Source organism: Oreochromis aureus, linkage group 16 (genome assembly GCF_013358895.1).
Source record: "Oreochromis aureus strain Israel breed Guangdong linkage group 16, ZZ_aureus, whole genome shotgun sequence".
Taxonomy (NCBI): Eukaryota; Metazoa; Chordata; class Actinopteri; order Cichliformes; family Cichlidae; genus Oreochromis; species Oreochromis aureus.
In genome coordinates, this window is record NC_052957.1 from 5,658,812 (window position 1) to 5,675,851 (window position 17,040).

The window sequence follows — 17,040 nt, forward strand, 5'->3', positions numbered from 1 at the left end:
TCTCTGACTTTGCACTATGCGTAAAATGGAAAACTCATTTTTTTAAGAGAAATAGCAGACAGAAAGACACAGTGGGAGGCTTAAGAAACAGTGTGTTCAGATACAACTTGATAATTTATTATTTGTTATATTTCAATATGCTCAAAAGCCCAGAAATACCAATATCCTGCTGCTATTATTATTCTTGTTCATCTGAGCACATATTCACAAATCTCAGTGTGGAGTTATAAATGCCACATTTCTCATAATAAAACGTTGCCTTTTATTGCAATCTTTTTATTCTCCCAGTCAGCATTAAGACTACCTACATATATTTAGTTCAGTCGCGCAAGTTCATACATTCAACAATGTTTGAAATATCAACGAGTAGCAGTATCCGAGATTTGTTACAGTTTGCTTGTGTTTTTGTTTGTGTAAAGATTTTGCACTTGATTTGAAAGTACCACTGGGGCAAAGCCAAGATCACAGGTGGCATTTAAAGACGGTGTCCTCGTGCAGAGTGCCCCGTGTTTTCATTTTTGTGATGGACTTGCATTTGACAGCATCTGAACCCGACACTGCTCTGCGTGTTGATATGTGTGCAATCTTTAAGTTAAAGGTTGCACGGCTGAAGGTAAACAAAAACAGACCCAACTGCAGCCCAGAGCCCGGACAGCTGACGTCTTCGTTCGCCTTAAACGTTGGTATTAGCTCAACCTCACTCTGTTGTTTTTCACATTTCATTCGGGTCCTTCATTCGAGTCGTTTCAGTAGATCAGCTCAGTTTAAACAGCATGGGACTGCGAAAGAGGCGTAAGCTCAATTTCAGTGACAATCAACCTCAAGCAGTCAAAAACAAGAAACCCATCATCCACATGTGCCTTGTCTGAACTGGTACAAACCCGAAGAAGTGATTGGCCTTTCATCAGGCATTCTGCTTGACTGCTCCTCCAACAGGTTCAGACTTGGTTCACCTCTGTCTTTTATTCCCCAAACCTTTTGTCCACTCTGCTGATATTTGCTGCTATGCTAGAGCACAGTTAAGTCAGCACACCTTCTTAAGAAATGAGATTCTACTTCTTCTTCTTCTTTCTTTTTTTTTTCCCCGGCAACATAAATCCAACATACACAAATACAGCATTTATATATAAAACGAAATAATGCAATAGCACAAGTTATTTACCGCCATTCCATATCTCAAGCCATATTTCCATTATCTCCCACAAGTTCAGCATCCTGTAAGACGCGTAACTTCCTGAAACTCTCCCCCTTAAACAAACCTTACATTTATTGTCAGTTCAACCAACAGGAAATACTACCATAGCCTTATCCGCTTGCAGACAGCCAGTTGAGCTCAGCTGCAAAAACTTTCCAGACTCAAGGAAAAAGGATAGCACTATCTTTTTCAACAAACAAATGTGAGTCATTCGTGAAGGCATAAGGCTACAGACCTAATTAGTTCCCATGTCGGTGTCATTCACCCCCTGTGCAAAATGCCAATTATGACTCAACATTTATGAGATTAAAGCTTCCTGCAAGCTACAGCAATGTTAATAATGTCGCTACAGCTTGCAGGAAGCTCCGTCAGCTGCAGACTTCTTCGAGATAGAGCGCACTGTGCAGGGACAGATAAAGGGACGAAAAGCTTTGAACAAAAGGCCAGCTTTGTTTGGTTTTGTACCTGGAATGACAAAACACCATCAACAACACAAAGGCAGAAATTAAGCATGTCTTGTTAAAAAAAAAAAAAAAGCCACAAATGGGCCGCTTTTAACATCCTACGTAACTACAGCTGGTCCTTTTTCATCAGAGTGACACCAGTGGAATTCGGAGCTGTCATGTTACGTCACGTCATTATAGGAACGTCAGCCAGGAGGACAAAACAAAGCTTTTTCTCCAACGTGTTCCAGTTATTTTTATCAGGTTTGCCAGATGGTTTTTAAATCCAGGCCAGTAACAACTTGCCACTCAGTCTGTTCACAAATAATAGCAGATTGTTAGTTTTGATCATTTCGACTGAAAATATTCATTTTGATTCAAATTCACGTCATCAGCCTACTGAGTACAGGGGCCCTAAGTAAGGTTAGCTAATTAGATGCTCTTTTTTTCAGTTATTATCAATATATCATTAAAATATTAATATCCTTTATTTGGCAAGACGTTTTTGTCTTTCACATCCCAAAACTCCAAAATTATTGGTATAACCAAGTCCATGTTCCAGATAATTATCTGTACTTTTGCACACGTTTTTCGGTCCATGTCTATGTGCCAGTCACTGAAAATTATGAATAGTAACAGGTCTTTTTTTTAGGAATCTGACCCTGGATCACTTCATCCCCATCCAGTCACTCAGTATAATGTTTTTGTGTGAAGCATCATTGAAGGGTTTCATACGCTCTGGCTATGCTACAGGCATTAAGAGGGCAAGTTCAATATTCAGAGCGATTATTTTAGATCATTCAGTGTCTGATTGTTGTGTTATTTTTCTGAACTAAGTAGATTCCTAGTTCAGTGACGGAATGACACATAAAATTGTGTTTACAGCAGGTAATCATTCATCTTTAATCCTATAATCAGCTGCACCTGTCTACAGCTGTCTCTCCTTTCCTGTATTTGAATTCTGCCAGATAGTCTTTGTCCACATGACAGCATTCCAGCAACTATTCTGTGTTGGTTTTTATCACTGTTCCTTCTGTTTGTTCCTTCTGTTGTTTGACGTAGTGAATTTTCAATAATGGAAAAAAGACCTTCTGACTTGGAGTCTCTTCACAAACCTTTCTGGGTGGCTCTAAAATTACTTAACAACACAGTTTTAAATAAAAAGTACATCCATGTGTTCACTGACACCTGATGGGAAGCTAGTATACTGAAAGTCCTGTTTCTATCTCTTGTTGAGCCACTTTTTCCTCCTATTGAGCAATTGGTACACGCATTTCCAGATGTTCTGGCAATGCATCTGTAGCTGTGAAAGAACACACTAGCGAAATATTGTCAGGTGAGTTGAGAAATGATTATAGAGACAGCATCTTCCCTCTAAATACAGAGCCAAGGTAGTATCGTTTGCCAGCTTCTACAGGTGACAGTGCACAGGACTCACAGATTAACCTGCGCTGGATGCTCCTTAGAGTACATTTATCATCTCCCCCAGCTGTGTCAAACTGGAGTGGACAGGTATTTTCTCTCAAAGGACACGTATATTCACCAAAACGCACTGTAGTCAGCCTTTTATCTGAAAATAGGGTAATAGCGGCACAAAGATTTGATGCCCAGAACAACTTTGCAGAGGAATGTTTCTGGGTTTCTGAGTATCTGTATTCTGCACATCATAAATCAAAAGTGGAAATGTTGTGTTACTGTTATTTACTCTGAGTGTACAGAAAATTTCTTGGAGTTCGGTGTTTAACTCAGCAGAAACTATCAGCGTATTCTTGTCGTCGCTTCATTAGGCTCACTGAAGCCTGAAAAAAATGCTCTCGACTAGCGTTCCTGCTGCTCTGATGTACACTGAGGTGTTTTATATTCTGCAGCAGATGAATCAGCAAGGACCTTTGAACTCTGAAATTTGTGACTTTCTAAAGTTCATGAGGTCAAATAAAATAAGAAGCTGTTCCCAGCCAATTAAATTATGTAACTGTGTATCACGATGAGTTTATGGTTCCTGCTCAAGCAGGTGTGTAGGCTACGATTACACATGCTATATGTCTTTGCTATATGCACTGTATATTCACAGAAAAAGATGAGACACACATTTTAATTAGTCAACTGGCATAGCTAGAGGCATCACCTCAAGCAGAATTTTACACTCTGCCTAACTTAAAGTGATGCTGTGGTGGGCGAAAGCTGAGGATGTAGGACACATAAAACAATCATATTTAATTAAATATGCTTCTACTTCAGAACATTGTCACATATTTATGTTTTTGGTGTCGCACAGGGCAGCAACGCTCAGGAAGCTGAAGTAACAAAACTGGAAAGACACTCAAGGGCTGCGAATAATGGGCTCGAAATTATCTTGTTACAGCACAACTTCCAGTTATTATGACTCACACAGCTTATTCCACTAATGACCATTATTATTTAAACCACGCGCCCTACAGAAAGCACCACAAAAGCAAATTTATTTAAATATTTTACCACAATAACAGATGTGCTGAGACAATTTAATGTGTTATGGAAATATGGCAGACAACATGCCTCAACCAAGCCTTCAAGAAATTAAAGTTGTAGCTGATTTAAATCTTTTGGCTGATTTTCAAGCGATGTAGCAGGTCTTTTAAAACCCAGCCACAGGGGGTCACACGCCAATGCACTACCGCTGGTCTCAAGATGGGATAAATGGGGAGGTTCCCATCAGAAAGGATATTTGGTGTAAAATTGCTGTGCATAATTTTTGCATAAAATTGATGATCTGGTTGAATGCATCCTCCTGATGTTGACCATCGGGTTGATGGTTGAAGTTGTTGGGCAAAGCCAGAGGAAGTAGACGAAAGGGGAAAGGAATGTTTAGAGATAACAAGAATGAGGGAAAAGTAGGACAATGGAAGTGAGAGCGGGGCTAGGGGCTAAGAATACTAAAGGAGAGATTAACTCTTCCCAACTCTTCTTGCTCATAGGGGGCTGTCTGATTGTATGATTGTTACGTTTTTCTCTGTGTATTGTAGGGCTACTATTACCTTACAGTAAAAACCACCTTGAGGCGATTGTTGTTTGTATTTGACGCTATATCAGTCAAACTGACTTGAACTGAACAGATGTAGTGAAGGAGGACATGTAAAAGGTTGGTGTGACAGAGGAGGATGCTCGGGATAAGCTGAGATGGAGGCAAATGACCCGCTGTCGTAACGCCTAACAGGAGCAACTGAAAGACATCTCAGGTCGCAGTCATATCTCAAAGCATGTTCAAGAGAAAGTTTCAGGTCTTTAGACTAGTTCACCTCCATCCTCAGGTCTTTTACATGACGTTCAAATTATGTTATAGAAAGTAAATCCATGTCAGGTCAGGACAGAGTCCAATCTTGAGTGTTTTTCAGTTTAAGAGCCTAATAGTCCCTCTCAATGATGAAAAGCTTTAAAACAGCAGAACTGGGTGTCTTTTGTAGTGTAGGTATCACTAAAGTTATGAACTCAACAAAATGTAGATACAGTCAATGCACTAGATACCCGAAAATTTTCCTCAGAGACTGGATTAACAGACTTTGAGACCATCGCTGACCTCTTTATCATCTGACTAGCCAGGCAGAGGATACAGTCCAAAAATCACTGCAGGCAGTGCGATCGACCCAGAAAGAGGGATAAGAATTAAGTTAAGTCAGCTTGGACCTAAAGCTGTTCCTCTGCCCAGCCTACAGGAAACATCACAGGAAAATAAAATGGATGAAATAAGACCCAGACACAGGAAATCAGAATCTGTTGTGCCCACATCTTTACAGAGACTTGGCTCTATTATAGAATGTGCCTTTAGGGTATCAGTAAGCCTGGAAAAGTGCTATATAAATGTCCTTCCATAATATTTTTTTACAGTGCATCCTCAGAGTGCTCTGCTTTCCAAATCTGAACTTTTAAGCTCTATCTTTTTTTTCCCTGGTGGTGATGCAGTTCCATGTTTTTAGGAGGCAATTTAGATGTTCTTAAAGTCCCATTTTTGTTATTAATTATTCATGCCTTGCAGCAGTTTCCGAGTTAACAAAACTTTGCAATGCCTTTCTTCACTACCTGGTCTACAAGAAATGTTCCCTTCAGCATTTTTGCTTTTTGGCTTCAGTTACAGTTACATCTGTAAAAACATGTAAAACCTGTGTGAATATTTTGTGCATTAAAAACATTTTTCAGACTCACCTTTTCTTAAAGCAGCCACACATACTGACCACATAATTTCACTGGACGAATTTGCGGCATTTATTTTTTAGAAACATGGTTGATTTTTTTGGGATCTGCACAAAATGATCTGACCAATCAGACCACTGCATTTGGCATCAAGCATATTCGTAACTCAAATCGCACACCAGTACTAAATATACAGTGATTTGGAAATAGTAAAACAATACTGTTTTACCCCAAACACAAAGCTAGACCATGCTCCGGGTCAACTGGCTCTCTGAAATCATTTTTCTACCTCCTAAGATGTGTTCCCAAATCTGCCAACAAGACCTCAAATTGCTTCACTGACATTCTGAAAACGTACAAAAGTGGTCGTGATACAGCTTCAACATGGATCAAACCATGAAATTCTCCCTGCTGCTGCTTATTCATGAGAACTGAATGTACCCAGAATCTCACGTTCTTACAGGACCAGCTAATCATGTCTTGATGTCAACTTCATTTTTTCTTTTCACAGTGTGTTTTTTGTGGTCAAATTTACTGCAAAAATGCAACACATACAGTGTACACATAGAGTACACGGCAAGTTCGGCTGACGGAAAATTTGTAAGTTTGTTTACTTTTTCCATTACGCGTTTGCTATGTGGGGACATTGAAGACCACAAGGGTCAGTTATGAAGAAGAAATAATTAAGTCTGCATGGCAAAGTGAAATTACATAAGTTAGGCATAAAAAAAACAGAAAAAACAATTCTCTCTCGAAAGTATAAAGTTTGAAAAACTAGGAGTTGGTACATCCACAAACGGAGAACAGAGGCAGAACAATAAATTACATCACTGAGAGAGATTTCGTGCCTCTTGCATTTTAATGCTGATATGACCCTGAGGAAAGGCTGCTGGTAATGTTGCAGTGAAGCCACTTTTCGGTGAGCTTCATGTCGAGACAAAACTAACATTCCTTATTAAAGAAACTGCCAGCATGAAACATTAGTCTGTAGCTAATAATAGTCAGTGCAGAGAAGACTTTCCAGTTATAGGTGAAATGATCTTGTGGTAAAATCCTTTTAGTGACATTCTAAGGCTCGTAGTTTTCTCAAGTCTCCTTACTGCAGACGCTAATTAAGATGGCACATGCTACAGTGTTTTCTTTCTATGGCCTGAGGCTCTCTAATAAAAGGGCCACTTCAAACAGCTAGCGAGCTTCTAATTAAATTCCTCCACAAATTAATGAGACAGTGTTTACGCCTCCATGAGACGATTAGTGATACAACCAGAACTGTGCTCCAATGATACCGATGTTTAGTCCCAAACTGGCTCAGTGAATCCCTTATTGTATTACCTCTCAAGAGCACCTAAATGATATGCAAATAGTAAAAGCTAACGTTCTTCTGTGAGCAAAACATTGTTAAAGGCCACTATAGGGCATTAGACACAAATTGCCTCTCTGTATTTACTGAACATTTTCTTTTCCATACTACTGGGTGGCTAAAAAATAAAAATGCCACTGGTCATGTTTACTATAACAATATCTGTATGACTTTAAGAAAAATATTTAGTATTTTTAAAGTTTTTGCCTTAAGGTTAAAAAGACCTGTATTTTTACAATGTTAATCATCAATAAATAGAAAATGGTGGTTTAGGGAAAATAATGTCTCTTAGATGCTTAAAAAAAGTCATGGGTGCGGATATAGGACTCTTGGATAAGCAGGTGACCTATATGCTGAAAGCTACTGGAGGGACTGGTTTGATCCCACCCAAGACCATTTCCTTTGTGGCAATGCCAAACACTCTCTCCCAGTTTTTCTGCAAACTTTCTTTACTATTCAGTCCAGTAAACGCTAAAATGTCAAAAGTATATCTGAAAAATAAGAAGTCTTGCTTCCACAATATTGTTCTGTACAAGTGAAATTAGTTTCTCAATTACCAATGGAGGGAAATGTATTCTCTCACAGCTTATATTGGAAAGATTATGTTTTGGGTCACTCGGGAACATATCAGTGGTGTTTTGCTCTGATTATATCATTACAGAGGTTATGATTCTGGTGTTTTGTCAACTCTGGAGTTTTAAACCGTGTCTAAATCTGCCCCTCTGCAATGTAATTTAAAGTTGTTTTCCATTTTTATGCAGATGATACATCACTGTATTTCTCATTTAAACCCACAGGGAGTGGCAACCGAGTTCCACTCTATATCTCACAGAGCTAAAAAATTGAAGCCTGACAAAAAAAAATTACTGGGCTTTAACACATTTCCAACTAAATAAAGTCCAGTCAGTCAAAATTTTCTCCTTCCTCGGTTTGTTTTGTAATTATTTGTAGTCAAGCTACAGACCCACTACATATTCAGCAGCCTTAATAACGAAGTATTTTTCACACATCACAGCACATCTCATTAATGCAGTCTTGAGAGTGCACAGGGCTTTTTATAATACCATCACTGAGTGTAAGTTAATAAATTATATTGCAGGAATAGGACTTAGTTTCTGGTTACTGAATAGTACAATGCATTCTTCCATGTATGTGCATTTTAAGTGAATTGTAATTAATCACAACAGGATGCTTGGAGACTCCACAGAGTCGTATCAGTGGAATCAAAAAGGGGACCACAGCTAAGTTTTGCCCCAGGCCCCACATGGGGTTTGAATCAGCTCTGGACAAAGGGACTAGAAGGTTGCCACCCATTAAGAGCAGTTTTTAAGTTTGTTGTTATTGAATCTTTACAAAGAAAATTTTTATCGTAGTCCATTTGCAATTAAGGTCTATCAACTTTTCTGGCAGTCCCTCAACTTCAAACTGTTCCATGGGTATCACTAAAATGTAAATCTTACAAGAAGCCAGGAAAATGCTTGGACATTAAATGTACATGTGTATTTATCAGGGGAAATGTCAAGTTTGTCAACATAACAAAGCGTCTGGCTTACAAATTCTAATTATAGCTTTAAAATGTTCCTTCCATGCTTGGAAATGATGCAAAAAAGGAGCTGTGTGTCTTTGAGAGATAAGAAGAAAGCAGACGCTGACATTAAAGATATACAGTGAATGTTACAGTTCAGCCAAACCAGTATTTGCTTTCAGGAAAGGAGAAGTGAAAGCAGAATATTAGGCTACATTTTCTTCCCCACTTTGGACCAGACCTGCCACAACTCAGACCTTTCACAGCTTGTTGGGTATCTGACATCCAATCCCATCGGTCTCATTACAGCTCGCAAGGCTGTTGTTGCGACGTGACAGAACGAGAGGAGGTGCCAAGCGGTTCAGGTGTGGGTCGTGGCCAGTATGAGAACTGCATTTGTTCTGGACTTTGGCCTCTCCTGACGCCACATCTCGATTTAAAAGGTCTCACACAGCAAAACAAACGTTGCTGCCAGGACCTCAGTAAACATATTGATTAAAATATGGGGTCACGTCTTAACATTTTCTGGATTTTTACGCGTAATACTTAAAAAACTTCTTAAGCAAAAAAATGACACAATAGTTTCTATTGAGTATATTTGAACATTTATGCGTAATTTCTAACATGTTTTTTGTTGTTGCATTTTTTACGAATATATGAATATAGTGCAGGACTGTACTACTATAAACAATAACACGCATTAATGTCTAACACATCCATGCAGTATTTCAACAGAAATAAAACCTAAGTGATAAATATAAGAACGTGAATATGTATAAACCCTGAGCGCAGTCGTATTTTACGCACGAGGTTCGCGAGGAGAACTTTCTCCTAAAGCACGGTCGTATAGCAACAAAAACAAGTTGCGAACTAACTAAAGCCAGTTTAAAAAATAACCCGCATACATATACACATACAAACTTTGTCTTATTCGTCTTACCTTTTCTGCAAGACCCCAAACGGGTCAGACAGGAGAGCAAAACTGCGCACAAAATCCACCACTTGTTGGAGAGAGGCATGCTGCTGAACGGGGGGCTGGTCCGCGCGGAATGTAAAGTTCAGAGGGAAACTTCAACAAGTTGAAGGGCTGTAGCGCGCGCTCACGATTGTGCACGTGTATATGGGAGGGTGAGTACTTCCGTTTGATAACACTTTGCCCGTAGACACTGCCTACGTCACTGAAACTCCCAATAATTTCCTGGGATATATCGACAGAAGGGAATAAAGTCTGACTCATAAGACAGAACTGAAATGGACTGTATGAAGATGGGAATGTTTGATTATAATATCGCCTTCTCTTATCATGTTTCTCAAGTAAATAATGTTACATAAATGTAATCATAACAATAATAATAAGAGGGTTGGGCAGAAACTTTACAGCGGGAGAAAATCCATCTCTCTCTCACACACACTCGGGAGCTCATGAACTTGCATCAAACCGGCTGCATCTTTGCAGCCTCTCGACACATATTCATCTCAGAAATTTTAATCTGAAGTGCATTACAGAGACTCAGCTGTCTGCTTCATGCAGAAAATGCGTACCTGAGCCTTTGGAAAGACTCTGAAACGCTTCTTTTTCCAGCGCCTCCAGGCCTCTGCTGGTGACACAAGCTGTAATTGAGCTTTGAGTTGGCTCATATAGCCTGAAATTACAGTCTGCAAGCCTCTTTTCCCCACAAATGTTCATAACGTGGATGGATTCATTACACTGTATTAAATACCCCAGTGGATTTATGTACAATAGCACACTTTGTTAAATGCAGATGGCTGCACTGCTGCCAAGGCTGAGGATTTGAGTCACAGTTGGGGGTCAACAACAATAAAAAAATCAGTGCTTTGACATAGAACACTTTGGTGGAGATGTTCTTTATCTGTCAGAGATTAAAGATGTTTGCACTGGGCTGTGAACCCTTAAAACGCTATGTTGGTTGTTTTAGGATCCATCCATTCATTTCGGCTTATCCTTATCAGGGTTGCAGGGGGGCTGGAGCGTATCCCAGCTACTATAGGGAGAGAGTACAGTACTGTACTGTACACCTAACGCAGAGAGACAGGCAACCATTCACACTTATGCCCAATTTAAAATCACCATTAACACATTGACATGTGTCTAGCATGTCTTTGGACTGTGAGAGGAAGCCGGAGTACTCGGAGAGAACCCACGCAAACACGGGGAAAAGATGCAAACCCCACACAGAAAGGCCCGGGCCAAAAGGTGGAGTCGAACTCTGCTGCACACCACATCTCAGGATCGTGTATGGCTGCTGTAAACTGGAAACATTTCTTTTAAGCCATGGAATATTCTTTTCAGGTTTAAAAATATTTTTTCTGCAGACAGTAGTTTGTTTAATGTCTTTTGTTAAAATATCCCCTCGACTCTTCCATCCTTTCACAGGGCATAGCTCAGAGTAGCACAGGAACAGGAAATAGCCAAAAACAAGACATTTTCTACCTAATTCTCAAGTAAAGCGAATAATGTTGTGTTTTTATGTCTTGGTGTTTTCTGGAATGCTATTATGTTTTTCCTTTTTGTTGTTATAGTTTACACCCTCAGGGCCATTATAGATAAGCACAAGGTGTCCTTTGGCATTGGTGCCTTAATGCACCACTCATGGCGACACTGGTTACAGAGAAATGGTCTTCTTTAAAGAGGTGATAAAATCCACATTAGGGTTGACAGAGAGGTGACAGCTGAGTGTATTTGTCAGCCAGGAGATTACACTTTGTGTCCTGTTTACGAGTTTTATGTTTGCTTATTCCCTTACTCTTGCTTTTTGTTGGATGTTTAGGCACCAGTTGTTTTTCAGGTGAGGTTTAGACTGTAAAACTATTTAGATTAGGTTCAAGAAATGATTGTGATTCAGGTTCAAACATGCCATGAAACATGAACACTGAAAAAACGTACTCTGTTATTTTAAATGTGGTGGCAGCTGGTGTGATTTTGATCAGAACAGAAGTCTGACCAATGAGTTTGAATCGCTGAAAGAACAAATGTAGAGCTCAGGTGATTCAGCATGACTCTTTCTCTGGCTTTTCTTTCAGGAAATTGTTAACCAGGAAGTGGTTTGTGAAAATATTGAAGCCTGAGAAACTGGTGTTAATGACTAATCTGCCTGTGCATAGGAGACATTTACTTTAATACTACAAGCATAAACACTTCATACTACCCAAAGGCTTGACTAGAGAGTTGGGCTTTTAGACAAATATGTGTTATAAATGTTGCAGTTGATCAGCTGAATTACATTAGTGTTTAGAAAAGCAAATTGTCATTGTTCCATAACTGACTAACCCACTAAAACTTTATGAGCTCTCTCCAGTCGCCAAGACAAACTTTTTTTCCGAACAAGACTTTGACAGCGGGTCATAGTTCAAGTCCTCAGAACAGCTGGAAAAATCTGTGCAGGGAAAGTTAATATTTGTTTCTTCTCCCCAAAGGCCCTCTGAGGTGCCATCAAGCCAGCCTCCTAAACCCCAGTTACTCCCATGGAGCTCATAAACAGCCAGCAGCCGGATCGTGGTCAGACTTGGTCAGCTCCCTGGAGGCACTGCGTGGAAGTTTATGTGTGTGATGCAAAATGGGAAAAGTGGAAGATTTTTTTTATTTCACAATAAAATGATAAAAATAAAACAAACCAAGATAGTTGAGGGTGAACCTCCTATGAAGATGCTATTAACTGTATGACTCAGTGACATTAACACACCCTGAGTAAACTGTGACTATTTCATTTTTCATAGACCAATGTCATTGTGTTTTCACACAGAATTAAAACATAGTGTGCATGTGGTTCCAGTGAATGCATTTTCATTAATATAGATTGAAAGATTGATGTGTTACATTAAAGTAATCACTCATGCTCTCTTTTATTTTTCCTTAGCAACTAGGAGTGTGTTTGCATCCTCCCCATTTTGTTTGTTTTTAGAGCCCCACCCTCATTCTTATGGTTTATTCCCCGAGGCCTGTACTATGAAGAGAGCTCAGCATGCACCGGGTATCTTTCCATTATCTGGACTCAGATACCCTAAAATGGGTAATCAGGATAAGTGTCACATGAAGCTGCTTGTCAACTCTGTAAGTTAACACACATGAATGGGGAAGTACCAGCAGTGTCTGACCAGTCACAATTATAGGCAAGTGTATCGGCGACAGCAAAAAGGAAGATAAAACTATTTCATGGGGGGGCGGGGGTGAAGAGGTTAAGCACATAATACAGACTGAAAGCACCAGAGCAGCTGCAGTCAAGGCAGCTACAGGAGTGTGTGTGAGGAAAAGCACTGCAGTTTAGTATAAAAAGTGCTCTATGAATGTGTGTGTGCTTTAAGCTCTTGGGTCAGTAAGACTGAAAAAGAGCTAGTGTCATAAGAAAGTTTGGCCTATTTCAGAACCTGATCTATCATCACCCATTATTAAAATTAATTTTTAAATGTACATAAGACAGTTTTATTTTTGCTTCCTTCAGCTGGAGCCTCTGTGGTGCTCTGTGGTTTGAGAGTAAAGAATAAATATATCAGTAAATGCAGGCTTACAACAGGCCATGCGCAAACACAGACACTTTAGACAATATTTCAAAAATAGACATCGAGGGATCATCCAGGCGTGGTGATACTATTTTCATAGTTAGTGAGTTGATGGTGATTTCATACCTGCTGATCTCTAATCTGGAATATAACCTGTTCAAAAAAGAGGTTAGTTTTGCAGCATGTTACCATGGCAATGTAACCTTATAAGTAGTGCACCACCTTCTTCATACAAAAGCCAAGGTTAATCCTAAAGTTACCTGGATAAGTCGATATCCTGCTTCGGATTACAGACCTCAGGTCTATCCAACCTTGATTATATCAGTAATAGTTATTTCACAGAAGAATATCCACAAACCAACTATACACAACATCCAGCAACAATAGCAGACAGACCAAGTGAGGAACTAGCTAGCGAACCAAATGCAGAGCCCAATGTTCATCTGCTGGTCTGCACAACAGTAAAAACAATGTGAATACTGATTTTTTTGGCGTAGCACCTGAACCAACCATGCTAAAAGAGTGTGGATAATATTTTTCAGTTGCGTATATGCAACAGGAATGTTGCAATCACACCAGATCTTTATGTCATACTTGGCTGGTTTAGAAGACATACCAGCATGTGCCTGTGAAAGCTGCCAGCTGTTCATTCACACAGAAATCGGTGCCAGTGAGATAGTATCAGTAAACTGGGCTTCAAACGTTGTGCGTAAGCGGCCTCCCTGTCTGCTCCAGTTGTACATTGGGATACATTGAATAGATCTGTTAGTTAGGATATATGAAAACTACAATAAATCCCAACTTTAAAGTAAAAAAAAAGAAAAAAATATATATATATGTAAGGCCCAACACAGGTTTTCATTACCATGGCTGCACCAAGAGCCACTGAAGGTAGGAAAAAAGGGGCGGGGCATGAAGGGCTGTTTAAGAAGAACTCGTCCAAGGATGTTGCAGGTCTCGAGTTATTCCTGGCAAATTTGTCATCTTTCTTATAAATTTGCCACTTTAATGTAAAAAATGGACACATGAATGACTACATGGACCTTGTTGCAAATCTACCAAAAACTTGAAAAAACCCCAAAACATTTCTCAATTCTCTGATTCAAACTTTTTATACCCAGTTTTAAGCTGGCACACTGAACTTCTCTGAGAAGTCGGAAATAAATCAAGCATAACATTCAACAACTAAAACTTCTTTTTTTCTGTTCAGGAAAAAAAATCCAGCTTTTTAATGAAACAGAATTAGAAAATTCACAATTACAGCAATAATTATATTTTAGCATTAAAATTTCATTTTGATTAAAGAGCTTACACATACCGGTGGATTAGCCATTACAGAAACATGCAAAATCATTTTGGTAATGCTGTGGCATAAATCTATGCTACAAATGTATTCCTATTTGCATATTAACGTAGTTCAACTGCTAATCTGACATTTTATGGGTGGTTAAATTATAAAACTTCAAGCTACTTTGACCATAAAAAATCTTTTATGTTTTGCAATTGATTCTCTTTTGTAATTGAAACATCTTTGACTAACTCCACCCCTTGTTTTCTTTTGTCCTAATTGTTGTTAACGCATGCCCGTGCAGTATGCTAATCAGGCAGCTATCACCACCTCTCACTTGACCTTTGTTAAAAAATGTTCAGGGAAGTTGTTGCACGCTGTTTTAGAAGTTGCCTGGCTGAGTAATCCCGCATGGAGCAATATACCCGCCTCGACTCTCGTTGATGGAAACTGATTACAAAACCAAAGCTAAAGCTCCATTTTCCCATGAAAAGTGGGGTTTCAATTTCAGTTTAGTTTGTTTAGCATGTTTAGCTCAGCTGTGACTGTTTTCTTAAAATATTTCATGTTTCTTACATAGTCATTTTTACATTTTTTAATTTTTCTCTGTGGATTTAGCTAATCGATCTCACTTTTCCCAGTGGACAGCCTTGCTGACGTCCAGTTTCTCCTAGTCAGAAAGACCGGGAAACTATATTTACACTGCTTTCAAAATAGTTTCCCCAGTGATGAATGACTCGCATGGTTCCATGTCTGTTGAATGATATTCCAGCCACAATGCCACATCATTTCCTTAAACTTTTTATCATTTCTTTGTTTTCATTTCTGCAATCGACATATCCCAGTGCAGTATTTTGCACATATTATAATTTTAGTACTATCATTAAAGCCTCGTATTTCAGAAGAACTACGTATATTCAATGTTTTGTTAAAGTTTAGCTGTATCTCCTAACCTACAGTAGATGATTCTTTACTCTCAGAAATACGATGCATTTGTTGACTTACTTTGGAGACCACACAAACAAACAGTTGGATTTATTGTAGTGAAGATGCAATAAAGAGATGATTCAGTTTACTTTTTAGTTTACAATTTACTTCTAAGGTTCCTGAAACAAAAGAAACCACGCTGGGAAAATAAAAGGTGAGTTATCCTAAGCCATTGGCAGATACACTCTTGCTTTTAGAAAATGTGTGCCAAAGGCAGAAAATCTGAGTGAACAGTCGACAGTCTTGGTACTTAGCCAGTGTGGTGGTTGCTTTGTGCATTTGTTCACATGTGTGGGATGTCGATGGACAAGAATGTGCCTGTCTCTGAGACTAATCATGCAGAGCCATTACTCACTCTGTTCGGGGAAACAATGTCTCTGTAGTCCCCCACATTCTGTGGGGAAAATTTAAGAATGAGAGAAAGTAAAAGTGGCATGGTCAAATCTGGAGAAAAGCTCTGATGGAATTTCCTATATGCTAATTTTCCCACGATATCATGACCTCAATATTTCTCACTTGGAACAATGTGTCAAAGAAGAACTCTGACATTAGCAGATGAAAGGATGAAAGGCTGACATTGTGCTTTGTTCTCAAGGACTGTCTGGATATCTGTCTGAAGATGAATATAATTTCTGGATTCCACATAATTTGTTTTTTTAATACTTTGTTTACAGTATATTTATGAAAGGAATTAAGTGATGAAGTAATATTTTTCAAAAATTAAAATTACCTTTGTTTATTTTGCTGTATCTATCTGCCTAATAAGAATAAACTTTATTCACCAAGTACATGAATACAGATATCACTCTCAATGTACTTAACAGAACAGACAGACACTATAAACAATAACAGCATGTTTCCAGATTGTTTAATGGCGTAGACGACAAGATGCTGGAATAATTATGGAATAAATAAGGGATGGATAACTGTATTAAAGTATTTATATGAGAATTTGACAAACCTTTAATGTGGCTCATGTGAAGGTACGGAAAGTAACAAAGTCCAAAACATGAAATGAAAGTGGATATTAAAAAAAAGAGAAAAACTTACAACAACAACAAAAAGAAGAAAGTAAAAGGAGCAAAATCAGACAACTCAACGAGGAAAAAAGGAAACACAGGACCTGAAATAAAACAAATCCTCAAAGAAAGCAGGAAATAACCAAAGGAGACATGAATGAAGAGCGCACAGAACAAGTACAAGACAAGAAAATAAAAGGAGACCAAGATGCAAACACAGTATGACACAGAAGAGACATAAGAGAAATGCTGGAGAGGCCGGTCCTGCTAAATACTAAAAATAGCCATGAACCAGAACACAAACACTAAAACTCATAACTAGAAACTATAAAGTAAAACATCAGGAGGCACAGCATAACCAGAGCTTTGACTACAGTAACAGAAAAGCCAAAGCAGGAATCCAAACATTACAATGAACACAAAAATCGAAACTTTACACAAAGGAGTAACAGGAAAACCCAAAGAGAAACTCCTATATTAACTAAGGATTCAAAACAGGAAACAAGGCCATGACACTGCCGGCTTTCTCTGCTAGACCGCCCGA

General features: G+C 38.9%; 1 protein-coding gene across 2 annotated transcripts in view; it reads right to left on the minus strand.

Moving 5' to 3' along the window:
- tfpia (tissue factor pathway inhibitor a) overlaps positions 1 to 9,780 on the minus strand; it is a 45,738-nt gene extending 35,958 nt beyond the window's left edge. For both annotated transcript variants that reach the window (XM_039600161.1, XM_031757357.2), the window contains exon 1: positions 9,628 to 9,780. In XM_039600161.1, coding sequence (XP_039456095.1) covers positions 9,628 to 9,706 — 79 coding nt within the window. In that variant the 5' untranslated portion in view covers positions 9,707 to 9,780. The remainder of the gene's footprint in view (positions 1 to 9,627) is intronic.
- Between the last annotated feature and the right edge of the window lie 7,260 nt (positions 9,781 to 17,040).